The 25,818-nt window shown below is 41.0% G+C and overlaps 4 protein-coding genes across 4 annotated transcripts; 2 read left to right on the plus strand and 2 right to left on the minus strand.

Annotated features, from left to right (window-relative positions):
* The first annotated feature begins 1,534 nt into the window (after positions 1-1,534).
* On the plus strand, positions 1,535-13,605 carry LOC102709813 (outer envelope protein 64, mitochondrial-like). The gene is made up of 15 exons (XM_040520647.1): positions 1,535-1,949; positions 2,042-2,194; positions 3,036-3,160; positions 3,948-4,073; positions 4,726-4,908; positions 5,004-5,148; positions 5,970-6,138; positions 6,575-6,709; positions 6,797-7,003; positions 7,581-7,708; positions 7,788-7,839; positions 8,576-8,645; positions 9,910-9,989; positions 12,000-12,882; positions 13,210-13,605. Exons 1-15 carry the CDS (start codon positions 1,684-1,686, stop codon positions 13,551-13,553), a joined length of 3,066 nt encoding a protein of 1,021 aa, XP_040376581.1. The 5' UTR covers positions 1,535-1,683; the 3' UTR covers positions 13,554-13,605.
* Positions 13,606-13,634: 29 nt separating this feature from the next.
* LOC102710094 (histidine--tRNA ligase, chloroplastic/mitochondrial) lies at positions 13,635-18,547 on the minus strand. Its single transcript, XM_006647857.3, has 11 exons — positions 18,217-18,547; positions 18,007-18,102; positions 17,519-17,607; positions 17,222-17,351; positions 16,995-17,087; positions 16,178-16,252; positions 15,696-15,813; positions 15,242-15,384; positions 14,769-14,897; positions 14,336-14,496; positions 13,635-14,254 (listed from the first exon to the last, which is right to left on the minus strand). Exons 1-11 carry the CDS (start codon positions 18,508-18,510, stop codon positions 14,116-14,118), a joined length of 1,467 nt encoding a protein of 488 aa, XP_006647920.2. The 5' UTR covers positions 18,511-18,547; the 3' UTR covers positions 13,635-14,115.
* A 200-nt stretch (positions 18,548-18,747) lies between these two features.
* LOC102710376 lies at positions 18,748-22,295 on the plus strand. The gene is made up of 4 exons (XM_006647858.3): positions 18,748-18,893; positions 18,996-19,154; positions 21,091-21,278; positions 21,478-22,295. The coding sequence occupies exons 1-4, from the start codon at positions 18,760-18,762 to the stop codon at positions 21,666-21,668; spliced, it is 672 nt and encodes a 223-aa protein (XP_006647921.1). The 5' UTR covers positions 18,748-18,759; the 3' UTR covers positions 21,669-22,295.
* Positions 22,296-22,673: 378 nt separating this feature from the next.
* On the minus strand, positions 22,674-25,210 carry LOC102710666 (5'-adenylylsulfate reductase-like 3). The gene is made up of 4 exons (XM_006647859.3): positions 24,867-25,210; positions 23,978-24,165; positions 23,765-23,889; positions 22,674-23,434 (listed from the first exon to the last, which is right to left on the minus strand). The coding sequence occupies exons 1-4, from the start codon at positions 25,044-25,046 to the stop codon at positions 22,983-22,985; spliced, it is 945 nt and encodes a 314-aa protein (XP_006647922.2). The 5' UTR covers positions 25,047-25,210; the 3' UTR covers positions 22,674-22,982.
* Between the last annotated feature and the right edge of the window lie 608 nt (positions 25,211-25,818).

Genomic DNA, 25,818 nt, shown 5'->3' on the forward strand with positions numbered 1-25,818 from the left:
TTGAATGAGATATATTTTAGTAATACGAATTTGAACAAAGATCTATCTCTCTAAGAAAGCATAACCAAGTGTTGAGTGCCACCCATCACAATGTCAAAGATAGTTAATCTGTCAGAGCATCTATCATTACACTGGCCATTGTTTATCCATTACACACTGTACTTGCCACTGTACTATTTTAGTTTGCTAAGTTGTTAATGGGATCTAAAGGACAAAACTGGAGTATGAGATTATGAGTTAGCTATGACAGAATTGTTTCTTTCTTTTTTTCAAGTGGACTGAATTGCACTATCCCAGAAAAAAATATTCTGAAAATGTACTTACAGGCGTTGGGGCCTGCTGGAGTGAACACCAGGATTCGTTAAGCATTGCCCATTTTCTAATTTTATTTTAATCATTTCTTCTGTATGACAACTGCAAGCAGATGAACTGTCAGACATGAAGAACCAAGTCATAAATTTGTCCCTAAAAACAAAAAGTCCTGGGTTTGAGATGAATTTAACCATGAACCATCTGGGCCTACTGTTCCTACCGTGATTCTACCATGAATTAGTTTTCCATGGACCTGGTTAAAGGGCGAGATTGCGACAAGAATTAGTGAGGACAACTGTTATTAGCATCATGAAACTTATGCTGTCCTTTTTTTTTTGAAGGCCTTCTGGCAAGCTTTATTAATATCACGAGGCATATTGGGCCATGGCCTTATTAGGATAACATTTATTGCCCCCCACGAGGCCCATATAGCATTTCTTTAGGGCCATTGTGACCATTACGAGCCCACCAGATCGAACCATTTGTCTCCCTTCCGCAAGATTTTTTTTTTAAATAGCAAACATGGTCTCCTTTCACTTGTAGATTTTTTTTAAAAAATAATACTATTTAATAAAAAATGCAAAAAAGATATATTAAGAAAGAAAAATTATGAAAACAGAACTGTGTCGTACTTTGAGTGGTCAACCGTGCTCTATCAGACACAACACAACGGCTCCCATCGTTTCGCTTTTTAGAGGAATAAGCGAAAACACGTTTTTGCAAACGAAAAATAATTTATAGGTAAAATTTTTATATACGTGTTCATAGCGACTTAAAAACGAAATGTGTAAAACAAAGCATGATGAAAAAACCACAAAATCAAGTCTAAAATTAAATTCTAAAATTTAAATTTTAGCTTATAAGTAATTATAACTGCGAAACGATGATAACCAACATATGCTACCCTAAAAAAAAAAGACACAACATATACTAGGTGAACCCTATCAAAATCCTCCAATAGACTTTCTCCGTGCGAACGCCGGTAAGTTCGACGAGGTATTTCCTCATCTTGGGAGGACCGGGTTGATAGGGACCCGGCACCGTTTGATTATGACTCCATTTTTATAATTTCCGATACTTATGATTTTTTATTAAATAACATTATTTTTTTAAAAAAATTACTTGTCAAACAAGCTAATTATACCCAGCCAACTCATCTCTGACATTGGGTCCAACACAATAAGCGCCCAGGTCCCAGACGGGAAGAGAGGAGGAGAAGTAGAACTAGCGAAAAAAAATTCTTTCTTCTTCGTCACTCCTCAGCTCCGGCTCCTCCCCGCGAATCCGCGACGCTTTCTCCACTACTCCTCTAAAGTCTAAAACTCTAAACCCCTCCTAAAACCCTAGCTCTCCTACGCGCCCGCCTCTCCGATGGACTCCTCGGCGCGATCGGGCGCCGGGGGCACCGGCGGATACTCCAGCACTCGCCTATGGATCGTGGCAGGCGTCGCTGTGGCCGGCGTCATCGTCCTCGTGGAGGCCGCGCGGCGCAGCCGCCGGTGGCTGCGGGCGAGGTCCGATGTTCCCCCCGATTTCGGCGCCTTCTGCGAACGCCACGAGCTCGTTCCGGCGCCGCAGCCTCCGCCTCCCGCCGCGCGCCAGCTACTCTCGGGCCTCACATTCGCGGCCAGCGACAGGTGAGCTTTTTGAAGCCTAACGCTCTGCTTCGACATTCCGCGGGATCGCGGGTTTCCTATCTTGGTTTTGACCTGTTTCTACTGTGATTTAGCTTCGACATCGAGGGCTGTGTTGCTGGGTTTGGGAATCCGGACTGGAAGAGAACTCACAAGGCAGCCACGCGCACGGCGGTTGCTGTCACGATGCTGCGGAAGCAGGGGGGCACCTACGTCGGTAGCACAGTAATGGATGAACTCGGATTTGGGTTTGTATTTTGTACTTTTAGTTGGTTATTAAGTCTGATTCATTCCGTGATTCCTCTTGTTTGGTATGGCTTAATAATGACTATTACTGTTGTGACTTTTGAGCTGTTTAATGCCAGATTACTGGGCTACTGGTTGCTGCAGTGTGGATGCTTAGAAACTCTAGGATGTTAGTTTAATGCCATGTGCAGAAAATGAAAGAAGAAAATGACATGAAGTGGCTAAAAGTAACATTATGGATTGGAAGTGTCGAGTAACAACCATTTTTCTATTTTTGGGGTGGAATATTTCTTCTGCATCGGAAACGAAAAAATGTGACAAAATCAGTTCTTCTGTGTATACTGGGAAGTGCAGCAGAGCATTCTTGCGAGACATATTTGTCTAAGCTTGTTGCCTGGTATATTATTAAACTTTTGGTTGAAGTGGAACTTGATGTGTCCTCAGGGAGGAAACACATAACTTGCTCAACTTGCCTGGGGTTTTATTAACCTTTTGGTTGAAGTGGTTGAAATAAGTTCATCATTACAGCATGACAGCGATCTCCATCATAGATATTTGTGGTAACAGGATCCAACTTTTGGATAATGCAAGAAAGATTCCTCAGGAACAACCAACCTCTTTTCCTACAGATTAGATAATTGATAGCCTAAATATTCTGCACTAGAAAATAGATAGTTAAAACATTCTGACACTACAAGTTAAATTCATTTTCCTATGCTTGCTTAGTTGCGCTTAGTTGCTTACCATGCAGTCCATGCTCTTACAATGCCTCTGGTGAAAATTTATGCGTTCCTAATTTAATTATATATGTTAATATTTAACTCCTTCACTATTTTTTAGCAGTGTTACTGGAGGAAATTTACACTATGGAACACCAATCAACCCAGCATCTCCATCACTGTTCCCTGGTGGATCATGCAGTGGCTCTGCTGTGGCAGTTTCTGCACAACTTGTCGACTTTGCTCTTGGTATATATTCAAATGACTGCCACTGATTACCTCCAGTTATCATTTCTCACATATCCATGTCATGGAAACCTTTTCTTTTCTTCTGTTTCATGGAGACTTGAATAGCATGCTATCTTAATGAGTGATAATGTTTTCTTTTGGGTATCTGTTGTAGTGTTAATATTTTACAGTGAAGACTATCATGTTGCTACCTTGGACTCCATTACATTTCAGTCTTCTATTTCCAAGTATATTTTTGTTACAACGGAATATTGTTTAACACCTTATTAGGATATGAGGCTAAGAATCATCTACCTTTGGCATACCATCAAGTCAATTGTCCACTTTTGTACTTTGTTGGTGGTGTTACAGTAAGAGCATCGTATAGCATATACCATGTGATGGCATATTGATTGACCTAAGCACACACAGCAGTAATATGGTATTTTTTAGTTAGGGTTATTTGTTCATATCCTCAACTCTTATGTTTGTAATTCTTGTCCAGAATGTTCCATCAATGTAATGGTACATCAGAAACTTATCTACTTGTTAGCATTAGCAGCAGAAGCCCTTTGATCTTTGTGATTATTATTTCAGCCTTCAGTCTATTCTTTCATGCATTGTCACTTACTTCGTTAACGAGTCCATGCATGATATGGTTTAATTCTTGTTTAGCCTTTTACAATTTTCCCATGTGTAAGTCCATGATGCAAACTGAGGCTCTTATGATTTACATGTTACAAATCCCCATGTCTTGCTCAGTTATTGCCTGTTCTTCCTGACCTCTTATACCTTGGAACTCTTTTAGGTACTGATACAACTGGTGATGTAAGAATTCCAGCATGTTTCTGCGGTGTACTTTGTTTCAAGTCCTCTCATGGGGTTGTATCTACTCTTGGCACCATTCCAAACTCTCAAAGTTTAGATGCAATTGGTATTATCTTTCCCTCATCAGTAATTTACACCTAGAGAAATCATGTTACTGATTGTGACAATCATCTTCATATTTTCTATCGCACAAATTGCTATGTGAGCATGTGCATGTGCTCTGCAAGTTCCATCTGTCTTTCTACATAAGAAGTGGCTTTTAAAAAGATAATGTGGGTGATTGCGATTCATTTGTATATACAGATGAAGTATTTAGTAAGAAAAGCTCTTCATAATCACAGTTAACTATCTTGGCATATATATCACATACTACCTCCGTCCCAAAATAAGATTATTTTTGACAATCTAGTTTGTCCCAAATAAAGTTCATTTCTGAGTAATCATTGCATTGGAGTTCGTGAAAGCAAGGAATAAATGCATTAGGAATAGATAAAATAGGGAATAATTGTATTGGGATTTGATAAAGTAGAGGGTATTCTAGTCTTTTTGCTTTTTGTATTGGTATGTGTGTGATGAGTGAAAATGAAGTTATTTTGGGACTATTTTTATTCAATCCTTCCCTTTTTAGAAGCATATATCCATAATAGAAAGATGGTAAACCGTCACTCAAAATGAAGAGCCCCTTGACCACTGGGAAGTAGTGATACATTTATTTCTTTATTGGGAGTTCATATAAATTTATTTCTTTATTTTGTTAGGATGGTTTGCACGAGATCCAAGTGTTTTGCATCGTGTTGGAGATGTTCTTTTACCGGCTGCTACAGGTGGTCTTATTCAGACAAAGCAGTTATTTTTTGCTGATGATTGCTTTCAGTTGCTGAAGGTCCCCAACGAGAAAACAATAAATGTCATAGAAAATGCTATTCATACATTACCGGGATGTAAGCCATACTGATGTCTCATTACTTGAATTTGTCAGATTTGTTTATTTTACACATGTAGATGTGCCACATTCAACTCCACATTCTGTTTGCAGACCAGCCACCTAAGCACATCAATATTGGTCAGTATATCAGTTCACATGTACCTAGCCTGAAGGATTTTTGTGAACCCACTATGAAGATGCTAGAAGGAATGTCAGCCTTGAAAGCACTCTCAACAGTTATGCTGTTATTACATAGGTTTGTCTTGAATGCTTCCTTCCATTTAGAATGAGGGAGAAAAAAAATGTTTTGTGATGGTTAGTGATTTAAAAAGGTTACTGAGCAAGAACCTTGAATGATGAAACTATTAATTATTAAATTTGGATTATAATGCTGATATCTTTGTCTATTACTGCTAATGCATAGCAGCGAGGATTGTTTGCGGAATTAATCAAATTTCCTGATCCACATTGTATCCTATTTCTCCACCTGAAGATGCATGTAAAGAGTCAGCTATGAATTCTTTGATGTACTGAATTGACTAAGTTTCTATGATAAAAATTCTCGTTTGCCAGTTGGCCGATATGTCAACTCAGGCACTTGCTACAGGTTGGGGGTACTAGGTTGATTGGTAGTTAAATTGTAGCTTACGAATTGAAGGTCCTTGTAAGAATAGTGTTCATAAGTTCTCTTGTGAAGTCTTTTGGTTTCTGGCTTGCTGATTGCATTCTACCTGTGGGAAGTGGGAAAGTTACACTGATGATTGTTTTTTTTTTGGGTGGGGGGGGGGGGGGGGGAGGCAAGATCAAAACCTCCATTATAGTTGTGTGAATTATATGTTACTTCCAAGGAGCTGGTTACACAGATGATTGATTGCATTATACCAGGCATGAGGCATGACAGAATTGGTCACTTCCAAGGAGCTGGTTTTGCCTTCTGGTTTTTCATTATTGCATGATTAATCAATAATTTCATGAAAGGAAAATCAGCTTTGTTTCATTTACTAGTAGTTTTTGCCCACTTATAGATGAATCTAATATTACTGAACACTGAAACTTATATGTCAATTAACTTTTCAGATATGAATTCAAGACAAATCACGAGGATTGGGTTAATACTGTAAAACCCAAGCTTGGCCTTGATATATCTACTCGCGTGCTACAAGCTGTTAATTTCACAAGTGATAACATCAAATCTTTATACATTGTAAGGAATGAATTGCGAGCTGCACTCAAGAATCTTTTAAAGGTGGTTGACTCTGTTCTTAATTGTGGCTATTTAACTACTGGTAGCTCAAATCAATTACATTATAGTTATGTGGTTCATATGCAATCGCTAAAACAACTATAGTGTGAATTGTTTGGTTTTTGGACAAAAACAGAATGTGTAAAGACAGCTTGATTGTGCGAAAGAGATTGATAATACTTTGTATTACATTTAGCATAGATTAGATTGGAAAAAAATGGATACAATCGAATATGTTGATGATTTAATTTGGTTATATCCATTTCTTCAAATGATAAAAATTATTGCATGGGATGCCAACTGCTGTTTGTCCATGTAGTATCACAAGGTAAGAATTCATGGAAAATTAATGTCAACATGTCTTTCCAAAAGTATGTCATTGTATTAAAGGCTTTCTTTATGGAATTTTTCTTAACTTCTTTCACATAATGTCATTTAGGATACTGGAATTTTAGTTCTGCCAACCACAGCTGGATATCCTTTGAAGAGAAATGCAAAGCAAAGATTCTCATCTGGGTTTGAAGATAGAATATGTGCATTTGCAGGCATCGCTACACTTTCAGGCTGCTGTCAGGTAGTTTAAATAATTGCTTTCAGGTAGGTCCTTTCCCTTTGGCTATAAAAATCTTAAAACAGGGTCTGACTCTGTTCACTTTTGCAGGCTGTGATTCCCTTAGGAAATCACGATGACCATCCTATATCTCTTTCATTTGTAGCAGCACATGGATCAGACAAATTTCTTCTTCGCAATGTCTTGTATATGTATTCTTCCATCAGAGAACAAGTGGTTTTGGCATCCCAGTTGGTAACTGCACCAGTAATCAATAGAGATGCTGATTTTGGTGCAGCAGAATTGTTGAAAGAAAAGGTTTTGTTTTTTTAATAAATATTTAACCCTTTGATCCTTGCTATCTTTGCTGACTGATGGTGGTATAGGGATTAAAATTTGCTCATAGGAAATGAGTTGTAAATTAGGTCTCATTTGGCACCTCTGACTAGTCTGGAATCCTGATTTTAAAATTGACTGTAGAGTCTTCCAGGCTAATTCAAATTTAATATACTCTTACAAGTCTAGGTACCTTTACTGAAAAACTCATCACATTTGCTGAAGTTATACTCTTCTATTAATCGTAGCAACCTTAACTAAAAGATTTGATAAGCAAATGTAGTTATGGTCATACTAATTAGGTCTTGCCTAATATTTCTACCCAAGTATTAAATGGTTTATTTGGAACCGTAAGAGAATTGCTAGATTTTGTTCTGTATGTGGAGATTAATGTTTAACGAGGTAATACGTACACTAGACCAAGTTAGCATACACACATGCAAGATTAGAAGCATATTAGTATTGAAGGTTAGTAGGTTTTTGAGTAGCCATCAGGTTAAGCATCTAACTTGTTTAAAATTTCCACAATCTATTATTGAAGTTTGAGCTCATTTGACAGGGAAATAGTGCTTTCAAAGGAAGACAATGGAGCAAGGCGGTTGAATTTTATTCTGATGCCATCAAATTGAATGACACAAATGCCACATATTACTGCAATAGAGCAGCTGCATATCTGGAACTTGGCCGGTATGCTTTCTACCATTCATTTTGATTAGTCTAATTCATCTGAAATTAGTATTTGCTGGACCTTTTTAATCCTGTGCAGTTATAAGCAAGCTGAAGCAGACTGTGACCAGGCCTTACTCTTGGATAAAAAGGTAAGGCACTTTCTTTTGTCAGTTTTTGAAGTTCCTAGTGTTAGCACTCACCTCTCTTTTCTTGCTCAAAGAGTCTTGTAGGTGCAAAATTTCTGTGCTTCATTTTGTACAAGTACATATGTTTTCTTTCACAGCCTAACTATCACTTCTTGACCAGGCTTTTCTGCATAAAGATTTATTGTACATATTATATTTAGGTTCTGTTATATTGAATATCCAACCTATGTTTGTAATACACCCCATGCATAATGTATGTATTTGGTATCAGAATATCAGATGGATCATCAGGTCCCAACATTGGGGAATACAAGTTTAATTTTATTGACCTATGGTGCTAAAATTGAGATACCAAAACACAATGATCTAAGTTAAGTCAATGCAAAATTAATTGAATTATCTTGCTGAAAAGGAACCCAGATTTGCACATGCAAATATGCATCTCTTCATCAAGTATGGCACTCTCTCTTCATTGAATTTTCATCCAAAGTATGCCTTTTCAATTAAATTCCTGAAATAAATGTATTCTAGAGAAGTTGCCAACTTGCCAATGTGGTGAATGATGATCAATGCCTGATAAACATGGCAGTTGTGTGCATTCCTGTAGCTTTCTAGAAAGGACAAATATTTTAAAGATTTATTCCATAGTTCTACAGTATTTGCTAGTTGTATGACTATAATCTCTTCTATAATTACAACATCGAACTCCTCACTCCTTTATTTTTCATTGTTTTCTTAGAATGTTAAAGCATATCTACGACGAGGTATCGCAAGAGAAGCTGTTCTGAATAACCAAGAAGCTCTTCAAGGTCTGACAATTTTCTATTTTGACATTAAATTTTACTAGCATATTGAAAAGAACTAAATGAACCACTGTTAATACTCTATGGGTTACCTCTTATTTGCATATGGCAATACTGGTTAAAGGTTGAAGCCATCTTTGGCGATGGTGGTTGGTTAGGCTGTTATCTTATGCATTGAACCACTTGTATTGGTGCCAAATCGCTCAGGCTGGTCTCAAAATATTTCAATGGCTAGAAACAGATCTTATTGGTTGCTGCATTCTATTTGATATCTTTGCTCAAAATTCTCATTTCATTAATATTAAATAATCAATATGCCGTGGATAAATAACCACATAATTGGCATTTCTATACAGGTAGATCATATAGGATGTATTCAAAGAGACTAGAGATATATCATAACAAGATTTTAGGAAAAAAAGCCACAATTTCTCTCAGCTGGACTTGTCCTGCTTTCTGTGGCACTTTTCAGTATGTCTAAGCCGAAGTATGTTATCAGCTAGTATTTAGGTAAATGGTTTTTAGCAGACTTACTTTTGCATTTATATAGTCAAAAGAGAGAAATGATGCATGAACATATGCGCTTGCTTTCATCTGCTGCTAAGCAGAATATGGTTAGTGAGGATGTTGTTCTACTATCAGATTGTGATCTTCAACACAAGGCTATCCAGGTGAACTGGCGGCCTATCTAAGTTATATACATTGAACCTTTGCTCTTATAAAGTACTCCCTCTGGTAAAAAAGAATATTTGTCATTTAGGACAATATTTGGTCAAACTTTTAAAATTCCAACAAAACAATTTTGTGTTATAATAAATTTATAAAATATAGTAACTTTATGATATTATGTTCCTACTTTTCATGGAGAATCTATGTGTATCATTTGTCCTGTATTTAAACTAAGCATTTAAGAAATTATTGATGGTTAGAATTTTATAAGTTTGACCAAATCTTGTCCTAAATAGCAAATATTTTTAATCAGAGGGAGTAATCATTAAGTGTAAGTTTTAACTTGGTATTCCTTTTGGTCTCTGTCTACTGGGATTTCTGTTTCACCCTTTACTCTTGAAGAACGAGTTTTGATATCACGTTGATTAATTTTCTTATTAAGGGAAGATTCCAATGTAACACTAGATGAGTTATGAAATAATTGTCAAGCGAAGTTGATGATATACTTTGACCTCGCGTTCTATACTCAATGTTTTAAGTTGCTTTTAAGATAAAGATCTTGTCAAGAGAGTTGGCATTTATGTTTCACATTTTTGTACAGATATCAGGCGTGCTTTAGCTTTGGAGCCACAGAATAAATCGGGTCTTTTAGCAGAGAGAAGGCTACAGAAAAAACTCAGGTGATATGAGCAGCTCCAACTTGTGAACTTTTTAGAGACGCCTGGTTGTAGGCAATTTTGATCACGTACTTGTGATGGAAGCCCCTGTGCTCCATTTGTTAGTAATATTACCCGTGAGGCATTGAACACTTGTCTGCGACCGCAGTTCTGAGTTTTCACAAGTTGGTATTCTCATAAATTCGAGAACTTTGGCAACATGCCAACATGTACAGGAACTGTGCCACATTTTTCTGGCCAGGTGATGTCGCAAGAGACATTTGATTCGAGAAAAACATTCGGTTGGCTATATTTAGTACAAAATCATTTCATGATATAATATCGTACCTTCTATGAAGTAAAATATCCTTTGGGCAAGTCGCCAAATCTTAATAAATTGGACGTCTTTCCGTTGACGGAGCAAACTGCCTCCGTGGTAACAGATCTATTAGTATAATATTTTCCTCTAGTAGTAATAGAGCTCTAAATTAACGGTTGAGATTATTTTGCCAGCTTTATTTCAACTGCCAGTAGCAGGATAGATCACCCTAGCCGGTAGTCTCTGAAAACTGACATCAACAAAACTTCCAACAGAAAACACTGTAGGCGTTGTATCTAAGCACCTAGGACCTTGCTTTTGTATTTGCTAATTGTGAAGGGAGTTGGGTTCTTAATGATTAAATGTGTTATAATGATGTATATATAAAGAAATTAGTGCGACTTTCAGTGAGTAAAGCAAAGGAAAAGAGCCCGTGTTTTACAAGTCTTCCACATCAAACAAATTATGGTGATAGGATATGGTTTATTTTATATTTGACCATACTATAAAAAGAGTATAAAGAGAACGAAGTAACTTGACTCACATGGAAGAAATAGAATATGATGCATGCTAGTTCTTGTCTAGCATCAAATCTATGCTAAATCCCATGGAAGATAAGTGAAGTTAAGCCGGAATGAAGTTTGTATTGCAAATCAACAATTTGTCTTGAAGACTCAATAGACTGGAGTCCATCCGATGGTAGCAATCGGATTATCTTAGATGTTTGTCCGACTAGATCAAGTGCTGTTTACAAGGTACGTATGTGGTGTCTACACGGGTTGAACAGCCCGGCAATTTTACAGAATGTCATGTGGACGAATTACGAGGGCCAAGAAGTCCGATACAAGACGAACAATCTGATCACCTCATTAGATGAACCAAAAGTTTGTGTAGACTGGGCAGTCCGCTGCGGCATGTTAGTGACCATTGGGAAAAAAAAATATAGAATCAGACAGCAGTATTGTATCGATTTGCCTGCCTCCGCACAAGCTTGCAAGGACTAGTTCAATTTGGCGCCATACATAGACCCTAAACCCTAAAAAGATTAAACGATATATTTATAAATAAAACTTTAATATATATATATATATATATATATATATTCTTAGTAATAGCGGATCTAGATCCAAAGGCTAAGGGCTAGTTACCTTTGCTTCCTCTAGCCCCCCTCTTCTTCTTTCTCTCCCTCCCCTCTCTCCTATTTTCCGTGAGGGATCCAACATATAGAGGACTTAAGATACGCCTTTAATTCTTAGGGTTCTATAAGCCAATAATGAAAAATAAACTTCAGTGAAAAATATCAAAATTAACTTTAAATTTAAAATTGAAAATTTAAATTTTGACTTATAAGTGTAACTAAAGCAAAAGGACAGGGTGTACTTCATTGCTTGGACTTTAGAGTTTCTTAACACCTTGGGGTGATTGTTAGGGTTTTTAAAGGAAAAGGTTAAATATCATATTTGCAAGCAAGAAATAATTTCTAATAAAACTCTTATATATATATATATATATGTTCTTGGTGATTTAAAAATCAAGATTATAAAATAAACTAGGATAAAAAAACTTAAAATCAACTCTATTTAATAACGGTTCCACGGCTGACTCGTATGGCCCGCGCTAAGTGGAGCCCACTTGTCGGTCGCTTCACTCTCCTCCGCGCGTGCCATTTTCTATACGGATAAGCGAGCGAGCGCGTGCTTCTCGCACCTCATATAGTGTCAGTTGTCACACTGTCACTCGTTGGAGCCTTGGAATTCTTTTCTTTTCTTTTTTCCTCTTCTCTCGCTGGCTCTGGCTGTGAGAATGGACACGCTGCAGCAGCGCAGGAACCAGCTCCGGATGCCCATGGACCCGCTCGCCTCCTTCGCCGCGAGCTTCTTCTCGGCGCTGTCGCCGCCATCGGCCGCGGCGGCGGCGGCGGCGGGGGATCGCTCCACGGTGCTCCTCCTGCCGCTCCCCGTCGCGGCGGCGCGGGTCCTGGCCGTGCTCCGCAGGCTCCTGCTCCTCGCCACGCAGTCCTTCATCTCCCTCTTCTTCATGTTCCTCAGCGTGCTGTCCCCGCCGCCGCCGCCCGCGCTCGCGCCCACGCTGCCGCGCGCCGACCCGGGGTGCCCCGCGGCGGCCACCTGCGTCGGCCGCGCCCTCGCGCACGTGCTCTCCGTGGCGTCGCGGCTCCCCGTCGCCTCCCGCAAGTACGAGCTCGTGCGGGCGCTCGCGGAGCGGCTTGTTGACGACAACGTGCGCGCCGGCGGGGCGCGGGTCGGGGCCGTGAACCGCGCGGCGCTATCGGGGGCGTTCGCGCGCACGCTGCGGCAGCTGGACGCGGCGGCGGGAGGGGAGTGGCCAGGGATGGAGCTGGCCGTGCGCGCCGTGCGCTCCGGCATGCGGTGGTGGAGGCCGACCGCCACCGCTCTGGACGAGGGGTTCGGCGGGCCCCACGCCGAGAAGCTGGCCGCCGAGCTGCTCTGGCTCGGGCAGAAGATGGCCGAGTGCGGCGCCGCCCGGGAGGCCGCCGCGCAGTTCGGCGCCGCGTCGCGTCTGGGTAGCCGCGCGCTCGTCGCCGACCCGACGCTCCAGGTCGCGTTGCTTCGGCTCGCTGGTACGTTACATCACAAAACCCCAAAGTTTTACGTGTAGACTGCACCAATCAAAACATAGTTAGGACGGCGTAGAACAACGTGGCTACGTGCACGTCTTTGTGACGAGGAAACCCGGTGCCCGTGTACGGCTGCCGCCGGCAAAGTGCAGAAGAACTTATGCATTGCCATTACGTGGTCATAATGAATGCAAGCATGGAGAGGTTTGATGATTCGTGTGATCACTTTCATGAAACCTTGCATACAGAATCGTGTGATCACTAGAGCTACTTTTGCCGTCACAAGCTTTGCTGAAACGATGTGTCACTGAGTCACTCCATCCGGTGCAGTGTTCCTGTTCAAGCACGCCAACTCGAGGGAATTCGAGCTGTGCCCCGGAGGGAACGAGGAGAAGGGCGCCATCGCCGAGCAGCGGGTATCGCTGCTGCGGTCGTGGCTGCCGCTGCTCTGCCGCGGCAGCAACGGCACGGACGCGCCGGTGCTGAGCTGCAAGGAGAGGACGGAGATGGTGGCCGTGCTGGATGATCTGATCGGGAAGCTGCCCTGGGAGCAGCAGGAGGAGGTCCTGGCGCTGTGGCTGCACCACTTCGCCGCTTGCCCGGACACCGACTGGCCCAACCTCGAGAGCTGCTACACGCGCTGGTACGCCGAGTCGCGCAGGTTGCTCGAGTAGAGTACCCACACACGCGCGGAGCGTGCACAGCATAGCAAATTACTTGTATCATTGTAGCTTGTGTCAATGTGTATCGTGTACAGCATAGCAAATTACTTGTATCATTGTAGCTTGTGTCAATGTGTATCGTGTACAGCATAGCAAATTACTTGTATAATTGTAGCTTGTGTCAATGTGTATCGTGTACAGCATAGCAAACTCGGTGTAGCCGTGCAGGGGACTTATTCCACAGCATTTTGGTTGGTGCATTCACTTGTGTGTGTGCGCGCGTTCACAGTGACTAGATGGAAGGTTCCCAGGCGACAGTAATCGCATGTCAGACCTGTGTATTATGAAATTTATTTACTCCTGAACTCTATATATAGTAAGTGTGTGTGCAAACGAAGATACAATCACCTTCGGGCAAATCGTGTACACCATGTAGCAAATAAAGGCATTCTATCAGCAAAGTAATGGAGTTACCTACGAGTTGTACCAATCCAATATGTGAAGGATATGAATCGTTGTGTTTCAACATAACTTTGGTGGATGATGAAGATGGTAAAAAAGGCCTAGGATTCGCTTATTGTAGTTCGCCAGCCTTGACCTCAAATTCTTCTCTGGTTGATAATATCTTTACACGAACCATACCTCGCTCCCACTCGGATTTTCCGACCAATATCAGCCTACCAGCATTTATCCTCTCGGCATGTTTAAATACCCTGGTAGTAGTAAAAGACATTATAAACTTGAATAACGGATGAACAGGTAGGCACTCAACGAAAATTCAGTACAAGTTATACCATTTGAGACGCTTGTCTTCTACAAGGTCTACACTTCTCCCTTTCCTCCGCAGAGAGGAAGCAACACTGGATGCTGGCCCTTCGAGCTCCTCATCCAATGGGAAGACAATGTCATCTATTTGGCGTGACAGATCAGGTAACAGACCCTTCTCTTTCAGTAGCTGCCAGGGTACAAATTATAATGTTGACGTTAGCGACTCTGAAAATGTATCATAAATTTATAGCAGCGAACAAACAGAGAACCTTTTCACAAGAATTCATGTTCCTAGTACTGCATAGAACTTACTACAATGTAAATTCCAAATTTGCTGGTATTGTTGTCAGTTGTCTACTTCTATATCAGGTAGTAGTATTGTTTATGTCCTTGTCAAACATCAAATAAAGGGAGAATTTAATCTTTTAAAAAACAGATAAGGAACAAAAGTAGTCATACTTCCACTATAACAGCGTCTCCAAATCCAAAGCCACAAGCTGGCATATCTTCACTCCCAAATGTTGAAAGTAGTCTATCATACCTTCCCCCACCACAAATCGCTCTCAGTTTTCCTTCTCTATCAAAAGCCTACGCGAGTAGAACAGTACAAGTTAGAAATGAAACAAGAATGGTAGCACACCAACATGAATAGAACAGTAGAGTTTATAAATGAAACAAGAGTATAGTATAGGATGCATCTAGTAAAAATGGAATGCTCCAAGTTGTAAGTCTACGTAGTTGCTATTTAGAGCACTATTGTAAATTATTGGGTGGAAATAACAGTCATGAAGGAACTCCCACCCTCCCAAATGAGAAATATATCTTGTGTAATATAACGGAATATCAAACTCTATACTTACTGCTTTGTTAGCAAGCCTATAAATTGTAGAATGAACAATATACTAAGTATTTCATGGTGCTTCATCAACAACCTCAAAAACAATCCCTGTGTAGTAGGCAAGGCCACGAACAACAGATGCATCAAAACAGATCCAGTCAGCATAACCATATTGCTCAGCAAATGAGAATAGTTTCTTCAAGTCAGCAACAGCTTCAACATTCGAGCCTAGCACCTCTGCATGAGAATAACAAACTTACAAATGAACAATGGGTACCTTTTCCAGAAAAAAAGGCAATTACTAAAATCTATTTTTATGAAATGTTATTGTGGATAGCATTACTGGCAATCGCCAGAGCAACAACATTTTGAGAGAGGGAGAGACCATAATAGCGCATAAATGTTATTGAATTTTTTGACAGATACATTTTCTAGTTTGGCACATAAGATCTAAAGTAATAATTGAACAAAACCTTATTCATTTTGCAGTAGTCCACTGATGAATAATAGTCCATGAGCAAAAGTGAACACTAAAGTTAGGAGAAAACCTTCAAGCTTGGGTAGCGACTTGAGAGAAAGAACCTCAATGATACCCTGCACAGCTTCAGATGACAGCCCAGTTGTAATCAATTCCTTCTCAATTTCATCTCTAGTCAGTTTTCCCAGCTGTCCAATATTAAACTAAATGTTAGATATGGTCAAAATGCCAACAAAAAGATAGCAACAAAATAATTATACTAATGCATGTATGTTCACCTAAGGAACTTCCTTCATCTAATGCTATAAAAAGAGCATCCATGCAAGAAGGCAGAAATGATGGTCTGGCACATTAAATTAATGGATAACAAGGATAAAAGTGTGTGATAGATAACTGGTCATCCAGGTTTCACCAGAGAGATAGATAAGGCGCACATTTTTATCATCTTATGAACCCGTTCATTGGCATGAGAAACATGCATAAAGAAGCAGACCAATAATCAAATTTCACAAATGGAAGGGTAAAGGGGGAAAGTAGTAGAATCTACCATACTTTGTCAACAATCACACAGACTTCAGTGAACAAATGTTCTGGTATGGAGTACATATTCAAGACAGCCTGAAGGACCTGGAGAAAACAAAGAATACTCAGACATGCAAAGAGGAGCTAATAAACATATGAAGTAACACGTGCAAAGCAGTTGTAAAGTGCCAGACTGCTATCAATTGGCCAGGGTAAGGTCCAAAGACCGGAGGATAGGGCACTCGTCCTCTAATAGCGCGGGCAGGGCTTCTCGCTACTGAGCTAAAAGAGCCTCTGAGGCTAGCTTAACTTTAGAGATTCATAGATTAATCAATTAATAATAGAGTACATGGGGGCCCTTTATATATAGGGAGGACTGACTTGATATCTAAGGAACTAATCTCTAATATTATAGGAACCAATCCAATCTCTTTCTCTAGTTTACACTTAACCTCATCTCTTTCCTAACTATATTAACTCCTATCTTTATTTGACTTATTCCTAATGTATCATGCCTAAACTGTTGCATAGGCCTGGCCCATGCCCATAACACAGACACTGCACCACTTGAGGTCCCAATAGTTATTTGCAACATAAGAAATGAAAAAAAGGTGTGCAATTTGTTCATTATTCATGACCAATAAAGCAACATAATATGGATGACATTCGCTCATGGTAGCTTAAGTGTCAGAAATGATAAATGAAATATTGAAAACAACCTGACATATGAGAAGGAAAATGGACAATGAAAAGTAGAAAAACAGCATAACATCCAAATAGAAAATATTGTAAAAGGTTTTCAGAGGAGAAAGGTGAACCATATGGACGAAATATGATAAAAGATTACCTTTCGACTGGACACTCTAATCCCCACATCTGAAGATGTAATCCCAAGCCGTTCAAATAAGAGAATAATAGCTTGAAGAAGCTCAGACTCTGCCTGATTTTTAACAATAAGAAATCAATTCTGAATCCACTCAAAACACATAAGGTGCTGCAATGTATCATAGTGCCATCTTGTAACTACTAATCAAGGGAAAATATGAACCTTACTATAATGAATTTACTACTTACTCGGACTTTAGGCATGCCAAAAATATCCATATTCCATTGATAATGCTCACGCCGTCTTCCTCTTGTCATACGCTCGTATCGCCAGCATTGTCCTATAGTAAACCATTTCAGTGGAAGGGAGACTGATTTTCTAGACAGGAGAAAGGTAGGCGAAAAATCACATTTCAACGAATAAATTCATAATATGGAAAAATGAAGTTGTCGTTCAACAAAATTAATGGAAAATGCTATCTATAATTGTCAAATGATATGAGTATAACCAAGCATGCAGCGAACAAACCAGACAAAAGGTCATACCCTTGCTTTATCACTAGGCGTGCCAAGGAAGGAGTGATTTCTGGCCTCAGAACAACACGGCGCCCTCCTTTATCCTCGAAGTTATAAAGCTACAGAAGCAAGAGCACAAAATTTTGTAACTAATATTTATAAAGTAGATATTTGAATAATAGATATGCAAACACTAACATCAATATAAGATTCCTTCTGATGTAACCCTCCCCCCACCCCCCCCCACACACACCCCTACCTTCCCCACCTCCACTCATTCCTTATTTATTAAGGGGCACTCTAGTTTAGATTGAACAACCTAAAAATGTTTATATTTTGGAACGGAAGTAGCATTCTACCAGTACCAAAGAGTTTGTAGTTTATTGAAATGTTATGCCAAGGTACTTCTGCAAAATTTAATCTCAAATTCATAATGAAAACATGATTTTAATTCAGTTCCACATTAGAAAGCTACAGTCTAATGTAGTGGCATTGCATTGAAAAGGGGGCGTCAGTACCTGCTGCGTGATCTCCTCTCCGGCTTTGCGGATGAAAAGCGCCTCGGACTCGAGCACTGGGAAGTCCACCTCCTCAAACGCCATGACACGAGACACCTTCAGTTGAAAACGGGAAGCTAGCATTAGCAACTACTAGCAAGCACAACTTGAGAGAGAGAGATCGAGAGAGAGAGATTAGAGGCACAGCTGCCGAGCTGCGCGTTCGTTTACCTCCCTGAACTGGTCGAAGAGCCAGGTGCGGAGGCGCATGTCCTCCGGGGGGAAATCCCTGGTACCGCGCGGCGGGTTGACGTCGACCACGGACGCGCCATCGGACGGCTCCACCAGCGAAGGAGGGTAGCCATCCTCCACAGTCGACGAGGATGGGGCAGAGGCGAAGAGCCGTTGGTAGCGGCGGGGTAAGGAGCAGGCGCGGAAGGCGGGGCTGGGGTTGAGGGGGAAGCGCGGGCGGCGGCGGAGGAGGAGGAGGTGGTGGCGGAGCGACGCCGACGCGGAGGCGGCCATGGTTGATTCGCGAGGAGGCTGGCTTCTCCCTCGCTTCGTGGATAGGGGATAAAACGAAGGGAAGAGGCCTCATCTGGGCCTCAATTCAATTGGGCCATATTGGATCGCCATTAATGTTTTATCGGGCCAAAATGGATCGCAAATTTTATCGACGATCCAAATTTTGTTGGGCTATTGGGCTTGGGCTTATGTACAATTTAGACCTTGATGGAGAGATCAGATCATAGAAGAGAGAAAATAAAAAAAAAAATGGCGCCGGCGGCGGCGGCGGCGGGAGAGAGAAAGCTCGCCGCAGCACTCCGCCTGCTCGCCGCCGGGCGCGGATCCGGCCGCGTCCCTCAGGTGCGGGCCCCTCCATGCGAGAGCAGTTACCTTCCCCACCGGTAACCATCTCCGACTTCTCCCTCCCCTCCCCATGGAGTCGTCCACCTGACCACTCTCTTTGGCCGCGTGCGGTGTTGCGCGGCTGTGCCTGCTCCGGGCAGGTCCTACTCCGCGGCGAATACAGGAGAAAGCGGAAGCTCCACTTATGGCTGGAAGAGATCGCGGGCCCGGAGGATCGTGTCTATTGGGGTTATCAGCATCGCCGGCGGCGTCGCGCTTAGTGCCCTCAACGACCTCGCTATATTCCATGGATGCAGCAGGTCACATTCCTTTCTCTTTCTTCCTTCCTTCCTGCCATCCTCTACCAAGTTCGGATATCGTTTATTGAAGATGTTACTCTTGAAAATAGAATGACTGACAACACTAATGTTGTTGTCAACATGTCATGCTTGAGCATTACTGTTCATGCAAACATATAACCAGTAAGGCAGTAACTTTTTTTTTCTAGATAATGGATGAAAACATCCGGCCTTGACTTCAAAAGAAGCTACAGCCAAGGCAGTAACTATTCTGGGAAGGATGCTATCTATTATCTAAGCAGAAATTCTGTTGTTTCGTTCCTATGTTTTGCTAGCTTTGTTCGGATTGGATTCTTCGATGTAGTATCTACGTTCAACTTTTATTTACGATAAATTGGAACTTTTACACTGTGGGATTCCCCAGCTTTCTTATTAGTGACTACGAGAGGCAGCAAATACTTCTACGGATATACGAATAAAAGATAGAAAGAAAGGGAGATAGTATAGTACTGATGGCTCCACTAAGCTCCCAAGCAAATAAAAAAGGATTAAGCGACCCAAATTACAGAGCTTATCTTGAACAGATCTATCATCATTCATCATGGTCAACTACATATGCACTCAGCATGTAGTTCCCTCCAATGTCGGCACATCTTGTTTGTGCTTCATGGTGTTTTCTTCTTTTTATATTTGCTCAGTATCTTAGAACTGAGATTAGCTTTCCTTACCCACTCCACACCCATTTTATCAGCTATACTTCACCAGGATTCACCACTGTATGAAGCATATATATATTGGCTTATACGTATGAAGGGATAGATCCCACAAGATACTATTGTTGAAAACCATGTAATTTTGAGTTTTCCACAGAATCCAGCAAGTAGCAACTTAATCCAAAGAGTATGAACTTTATTATTTTTGAAGCCTGCCCAAGAACCAAGTACTCCATCCATCCCAAATAAATTAACTTTTAGCTACCATTTGTCCCAAAATAAGTTTGCTTTTCTGCCTTACCTAACCTCTATAAATCAATGCGCTTTATTCCTTTGATAGCCCCTTACCAACCCATTATCTACACAACCATCAATACTACTTTACTATTAATGATGTTTACTTTGGTCTTTTTCCCTCTATAGCCAAAAGTAATCTTATTTCGGGGCGGAGAGAGTAGATAAGAAGTTCTCCGTCAATGCTGGAACTCACTGTCACCCAAGCGCCTCCCCTCAACACAGATCAGCAAATATGTAATAAGACAGGCCGCGTTCTTTTGCCCTCTCAAGTTAACTTATCCCCTCGTTTTCCACGCACACGCTTCTCGAACTAACTAAACGGTGTATTTTTTGTAAAAATTTTTTATAGGAAAGTTATTTTAAAAATTATATTAATCTATTTTATATTTTTAAATAATTAATAATTAATTAATCATGTACTAATCTATTACTACGTTCTCCGTGGCAGAGATAAGCTAACTTACCCCTATCTGCCGAACACGGCCATAGGAACATAATATGATCAGCACACCATGTGCCTTCCAGTTTTGTTTTAATTGTTGTTTTGTTGATTTTTGAATTGATATCACGGCAGTTTCGCCGCATAAATATCTCCCCAGAATTAAAATTTGGTTAAATATCTCTACGTATGATAGCCTGGTGTACTTGGTTCTTGTATGCTGGACTTGTCTTTTTTTTTTTTACCGGAATCTTTTGTGCTGGCCTTGCAAAGCAGATCATGCAATCCAACACAGAGTTGTAAATTATTGACATGAATACCTACTTATCTGTCACCACCCCTCTCTAGTCTCTACCCTGATAAGGTTATGAACTTATGATAAAGGCATTACAAACATAGTCCCCTGTATTCAATTGAGAATGTATGAATGATTTAATATCACACTATGAATCCATGGTCTACTTCCTACCTATTAGTATATGATACCTCCAAATGTGATTTCTTTCAGTAAGGCGATTAAGAAGGCTACTGAGAACAGAGAAGTTGTAGAAGCAATTGGGGTGCCTATAGTAAGAGGACCATGGTATGATGCATCTCTTGATGTCAGTCATCGACGGAGATCTGTATCATGCTCATTCCCAGTGTCTGGGCCACAGGGCTCAGGAATTTTTCAATTCAAAGCTATTCGGAATGGAGGTCATTTCTTATCCTCAAACTCCATCTGTTTAATCATTTACGTGTTCTTAATGTAAGCTATAATTCGTTCATTTTTCCTTTTGTGAACTACTGTTAGATTTTTTTTTCTGTCTTGATGAGCACTTGAGCGGTTGAGCCCAACTAGTTCCTATCTGAAGAAGACTGGAACACTCAAAACATACTCTGTTTTCTTCTGCAGAAGATGGTTTTCTCTCCTTTCTACGGCATCATGACTGGGACATACTTATCATGGAGGCTCATTTACATGTGCCTTCAGATGACGATAAGCAGAAAACGCTCAAGATAGATCTTATAGGTGGTCCTGATCATCCTAGTAGAGTATCTGATGGTAAGAGCACTCCTGGGGAATGCAAAGAAATGGAGAGTTAAGCTATATATCATCCTGTGGGAACTTGATGCAGACACAAACAACCTGCCTTTCTGTCAGCAGTCAACACTTCGGAAAGAGTAAGATCATATGTTGATCTTTGTGATGTGTATGCACTGATGTACACAATTCGATATGGATTAGGATTTATTTAAGAAAATAGGGACTGGGACTTGCAGTGACAAGATCTATCTGAGAACTTTTATCATGCGTACGTCAGCTAGCTATGAGTGTGCCGTTGTTACGAGGAGCTGATTCAAGTTGAGAAAAACTGTGGAGTTAGGGCGCTGACAGAGAAACCAGGGAGTTTTTCCTATTTGCTGCGAAATTGTTGAGTTGCAAACGGTGGCTCAGTTTTCTTCAGACGACCCCCGGACCACGGTAGTCAGTTAGACACTAGCAATCTGCGTCATACTGTACTAAACTTCTGTTTTGGCCTGTGCTGCATCGCACCATGTTGACTACCTGGGCTTAGCTTTGGATTGGGTTGCCATAAGTTTCGAAATAAATCGATCAAGTTGTATATTCGTCTGGTTCCACGCATGGTGGAGTCTTACTGGTAATCAGCATCTATATCCTGCAATTTGACTTTATCTGCAAACTTTGAGTGTTGATGTCATTTGACCATGGGTTTTTCTTTACACCCTCGTCTTTTTTCTTATGTTTATAAATCAAAAAATTAAATTTTCAATCTCAGTTTTAGAGTTTTTTCTATTGTACTATAATTTCTAGTCTGTATTAGTTGATTTTTATATTGTTAAGATCACGTATATAAAAAAGTTATATTAATAAACTGTTTTTTATTTATAAATATGTTGTTTTACTTATTCCTAGAATAAGCCAAAAGATAGGCAAGTGTTTTTATTTATTTTATAAGTGTACCAAGTAGCAAGTTTGACCGAGCAGACTAGCTATTCCCTTCCTGTCCTCTTTTTAGGACTGATTTTCACGCATCAAACGTCTCACAGCTCACAAGTCACGCACCCCAACAAAAACATTTCGTACAATACACAAGAAATCTTCTCCATGACAGCAGAATACTCGACCCAAGTGTCTTCGAGTTAGGAATGCAGAGTACATATACACCATTTCTCACAACAAAGATATTTTGCAACACATCTGCCTCCAAGAGTACGGAATTTAGGCCAGAACTATTAAGCCAATGCTATAACAAAGCGAAAGTAACAGTGGAAAATGGTAAAAGTGATTATTCTAAGGATGTTACAATATCTAACAAAGCCGGTTACAACAGATTCTTAGTGTTCATATCCTGATACTCTACTGTACATATCCCTGCGGACAAAAAAGTTGCACTTTTATCTTTGCTCATTCGTAGAGTTTGTCCTTCCAATAGTACTTGGTTCTCCGATTGATACAGATGCTAATGATTTGGAAGCCCAAGCAGTGGCATTCCTGGCCCCTTCCTGTAAATTTCCTCGCTTCGAAGGGTATAACCTAAAGAATTTCTGTCTTGCTTGTTCAAGGTAGGTGAAGAAATATTCATGCACACCCACCAAGTTCGGAAAAAGAGTATGCCGCCTCCACGCTTGTTTGGCGAAGGAACCTATCTTTGGAAAGAGAAGATACAGTAACCTCAAGATTACAAATGCAGTTGCCAGTGCTAGATAAGTATCCTGCTGAAGTATTTTCTCCGGTGAGCGAGCCCACCAGAATGGACAATTTTCCTGCTCAGTATCCTTTTTAAGCTCAATACCATCCAATGAATCAACGGCCTCCAAATTAGCTGATGTCATTGAAATATCGAAACCTATCACATAAATTCAACATTAGCAAATGACTTTGAGAAACAGATACTAGTACCAAAGATTTAAATTAAACGAAGGAAATTCCAAAGTCCAAACACAAGGAGACACATTCAACAGCCATAAAAATAGACTATCAAATCAAGATAGATAACTACCTATCGGTTGCCTTACCTATATTTCCTATTTGACCTAAGCCTTCAAACAAAAATAACTTTTACATCTATACCACACACAAGCTAAGAAAATGCAAGCTCATTAAATGATACATAACACAGTTGCTCAGATAGTAGTATACAAGATAATCCACAGTCCACATGAGACAAATGGCGCACCTGAAACATCACGGTAGAAAGCAGCCAGAGACTTAACAGTCCGTGGACCATGATACCGCACTCTCATTGTTGAATTCAAGAGAAATAGTGTTGGAAAACCATGAATCCCATATCTTGATATTATACTGCAGCTCCCAAATATCAAGTTACCATTTCATTGAAAGAGCATCTTACACTAAGAGAAACATTTTTATTTACTCAGAGCATGTATACCTTGGCCTGATTGAAGATTCTTCAAACGTGAAATGCCGAATAGCTGGGAACAAAGATGCTAATATCTCAAAATTTGGTTTGCATTCTTGTGAGAATGGGCACCAGGAAGCATAGAAGAGTACAGCAATGTAATCATCTTTGTTCATGTGAAGAAGAGCAACTGCCTTCGCCAATGTAACCTCATCCCCCTGTGATGTCAAAGATTAAGAGTCAGCTTGACGTATACAACTTAAAACTAATTTGAGCTCACTAATGCAAAATAAAAGGAAGAGAACTAAGCTTCAGATATTTTATGTGAGAACCATCGCGCCACATGCGACGACATAGACGAAATACCGCCCGCAAAGGAAAGCTATGTCCAATTCTCTACCACATGTATTTTTTTACAAATCAAACAAGGAAATGGCTTCCAAGGTTCATAGCCAGAAAAAAAAAACTATACAACCAGATTGGAACAACGTAGTAGACGTCTGGTAGTTTGGTTACTTCAGCAAGGATCCGTGCATGGTACAGACATGGAAGGAATCATGATTATATCTCCAAAGAAAGCAAATGGAAACCAATACAAAAATTGGCTTTTCGAGCAGATTGTAGATTAATTAATGAATACACGTTAGAGCAAGCTGATAAAAACTGTAATCAATTGATAGACTCGATTACGCGTATAGCCTCAGAACCACCACCGAAATAGGCATGAACCCTAGAAAACTTCCTCATCTGAGGACCCCGAATATTCGCACTTAACCATTACTCAATCAATCAATCATTAGGCAGTCTCCCATGATTCACATAATACGATTACATAGCGTCTCTAAGCATGGTGTAAACCAGTATGCATATAGCAAACAAATTTTGTTGTTACTTTTATCACGCCATCGCAACAGCTCACCTCGATGACGCCGACCGGGTCGCCGCGGCGATCCAGCGGCGCGCATGTGCGTTGAGGCCCAAGGACTTCCTCCGCCGCTGTAGGCACCGGGCACGACTCGGGCAGCGGCGAGCCTACGGCGGCGGCGGCGGCGAGGATGGGGAGGAGCAGCGCCGTCCAACACAGCTGCCCCGTCGCCATGGGAACCCGCGGGGAGAAGGAGGAGATCGCTCACCCCTAGATCTGCGCGACCGGCGGCGGCGCGCACGTCGCGGATTCAGTGCCGGGACGGCACGACGGCGGGGGCGGCGGCGGTGGCAGCCATAGGATTTGGGCTGCGATGGGCGGACGAACCGGCGGTGTGGGGGTGGGGTTGGTACGTGAGGCTTGCGTTGCGGGAGTCCGCTTTATCGGGCCGGATCACCATCTGGCCGTCGGATCAACATCGGACGGCCAGTATCCCTACACGAGTCAATCTGGACCTCGGGATGGGATGCGGGGCCCACCGCGCGGTAACACGACAAGCGATGACGGATCGACGGCCCGATTGCTGCACTCTACGGACGGAGCATGACATGTGGGGCCACAGTGGGATGCCCGCGGTGGATCCACGTGTCAGTAGCGCCGTCGCTGTCAGTCGCGGGTAGTACGCGGTTTGAGAGGAGACTGTAACCTGCCGTGATGCCGTCCAACACCAGCATTTTTTTTTTTAAGTCCAAGGGGTTGGGTAGATGATGCTAAACTTTTTAACCATATGTTATATTAGATGTTTGGGCATTAATTTGAAGTACTACCTTCGTCCTATAAAACCTTATTTTTCGTTTTTCGTGTCCAACGTTTGACCATTCGTCTTATTTGAAAAATTTGTACAAAAGCTTAAAAAAATTAGTCACTTATAAATTACTATTCGTATTTTATCATCTAATAACAATAAAAATATTAATTGCAAAAAATTTCAAATAAGACGAATGGT

Source organism: Oryza brachyantha, chromosome 2, assembly GCF_000231095.2.
Source record: "Oryza brachyantha chromosome 2, ObraRS2, whole genome shotgun sequence".
Lineage (NCBI taxonomy): Eukaryota > Viridiplantae > Streptophyta > Magnoliopsida > Poales > Poaceae > Oryza > Oryza brachyantha.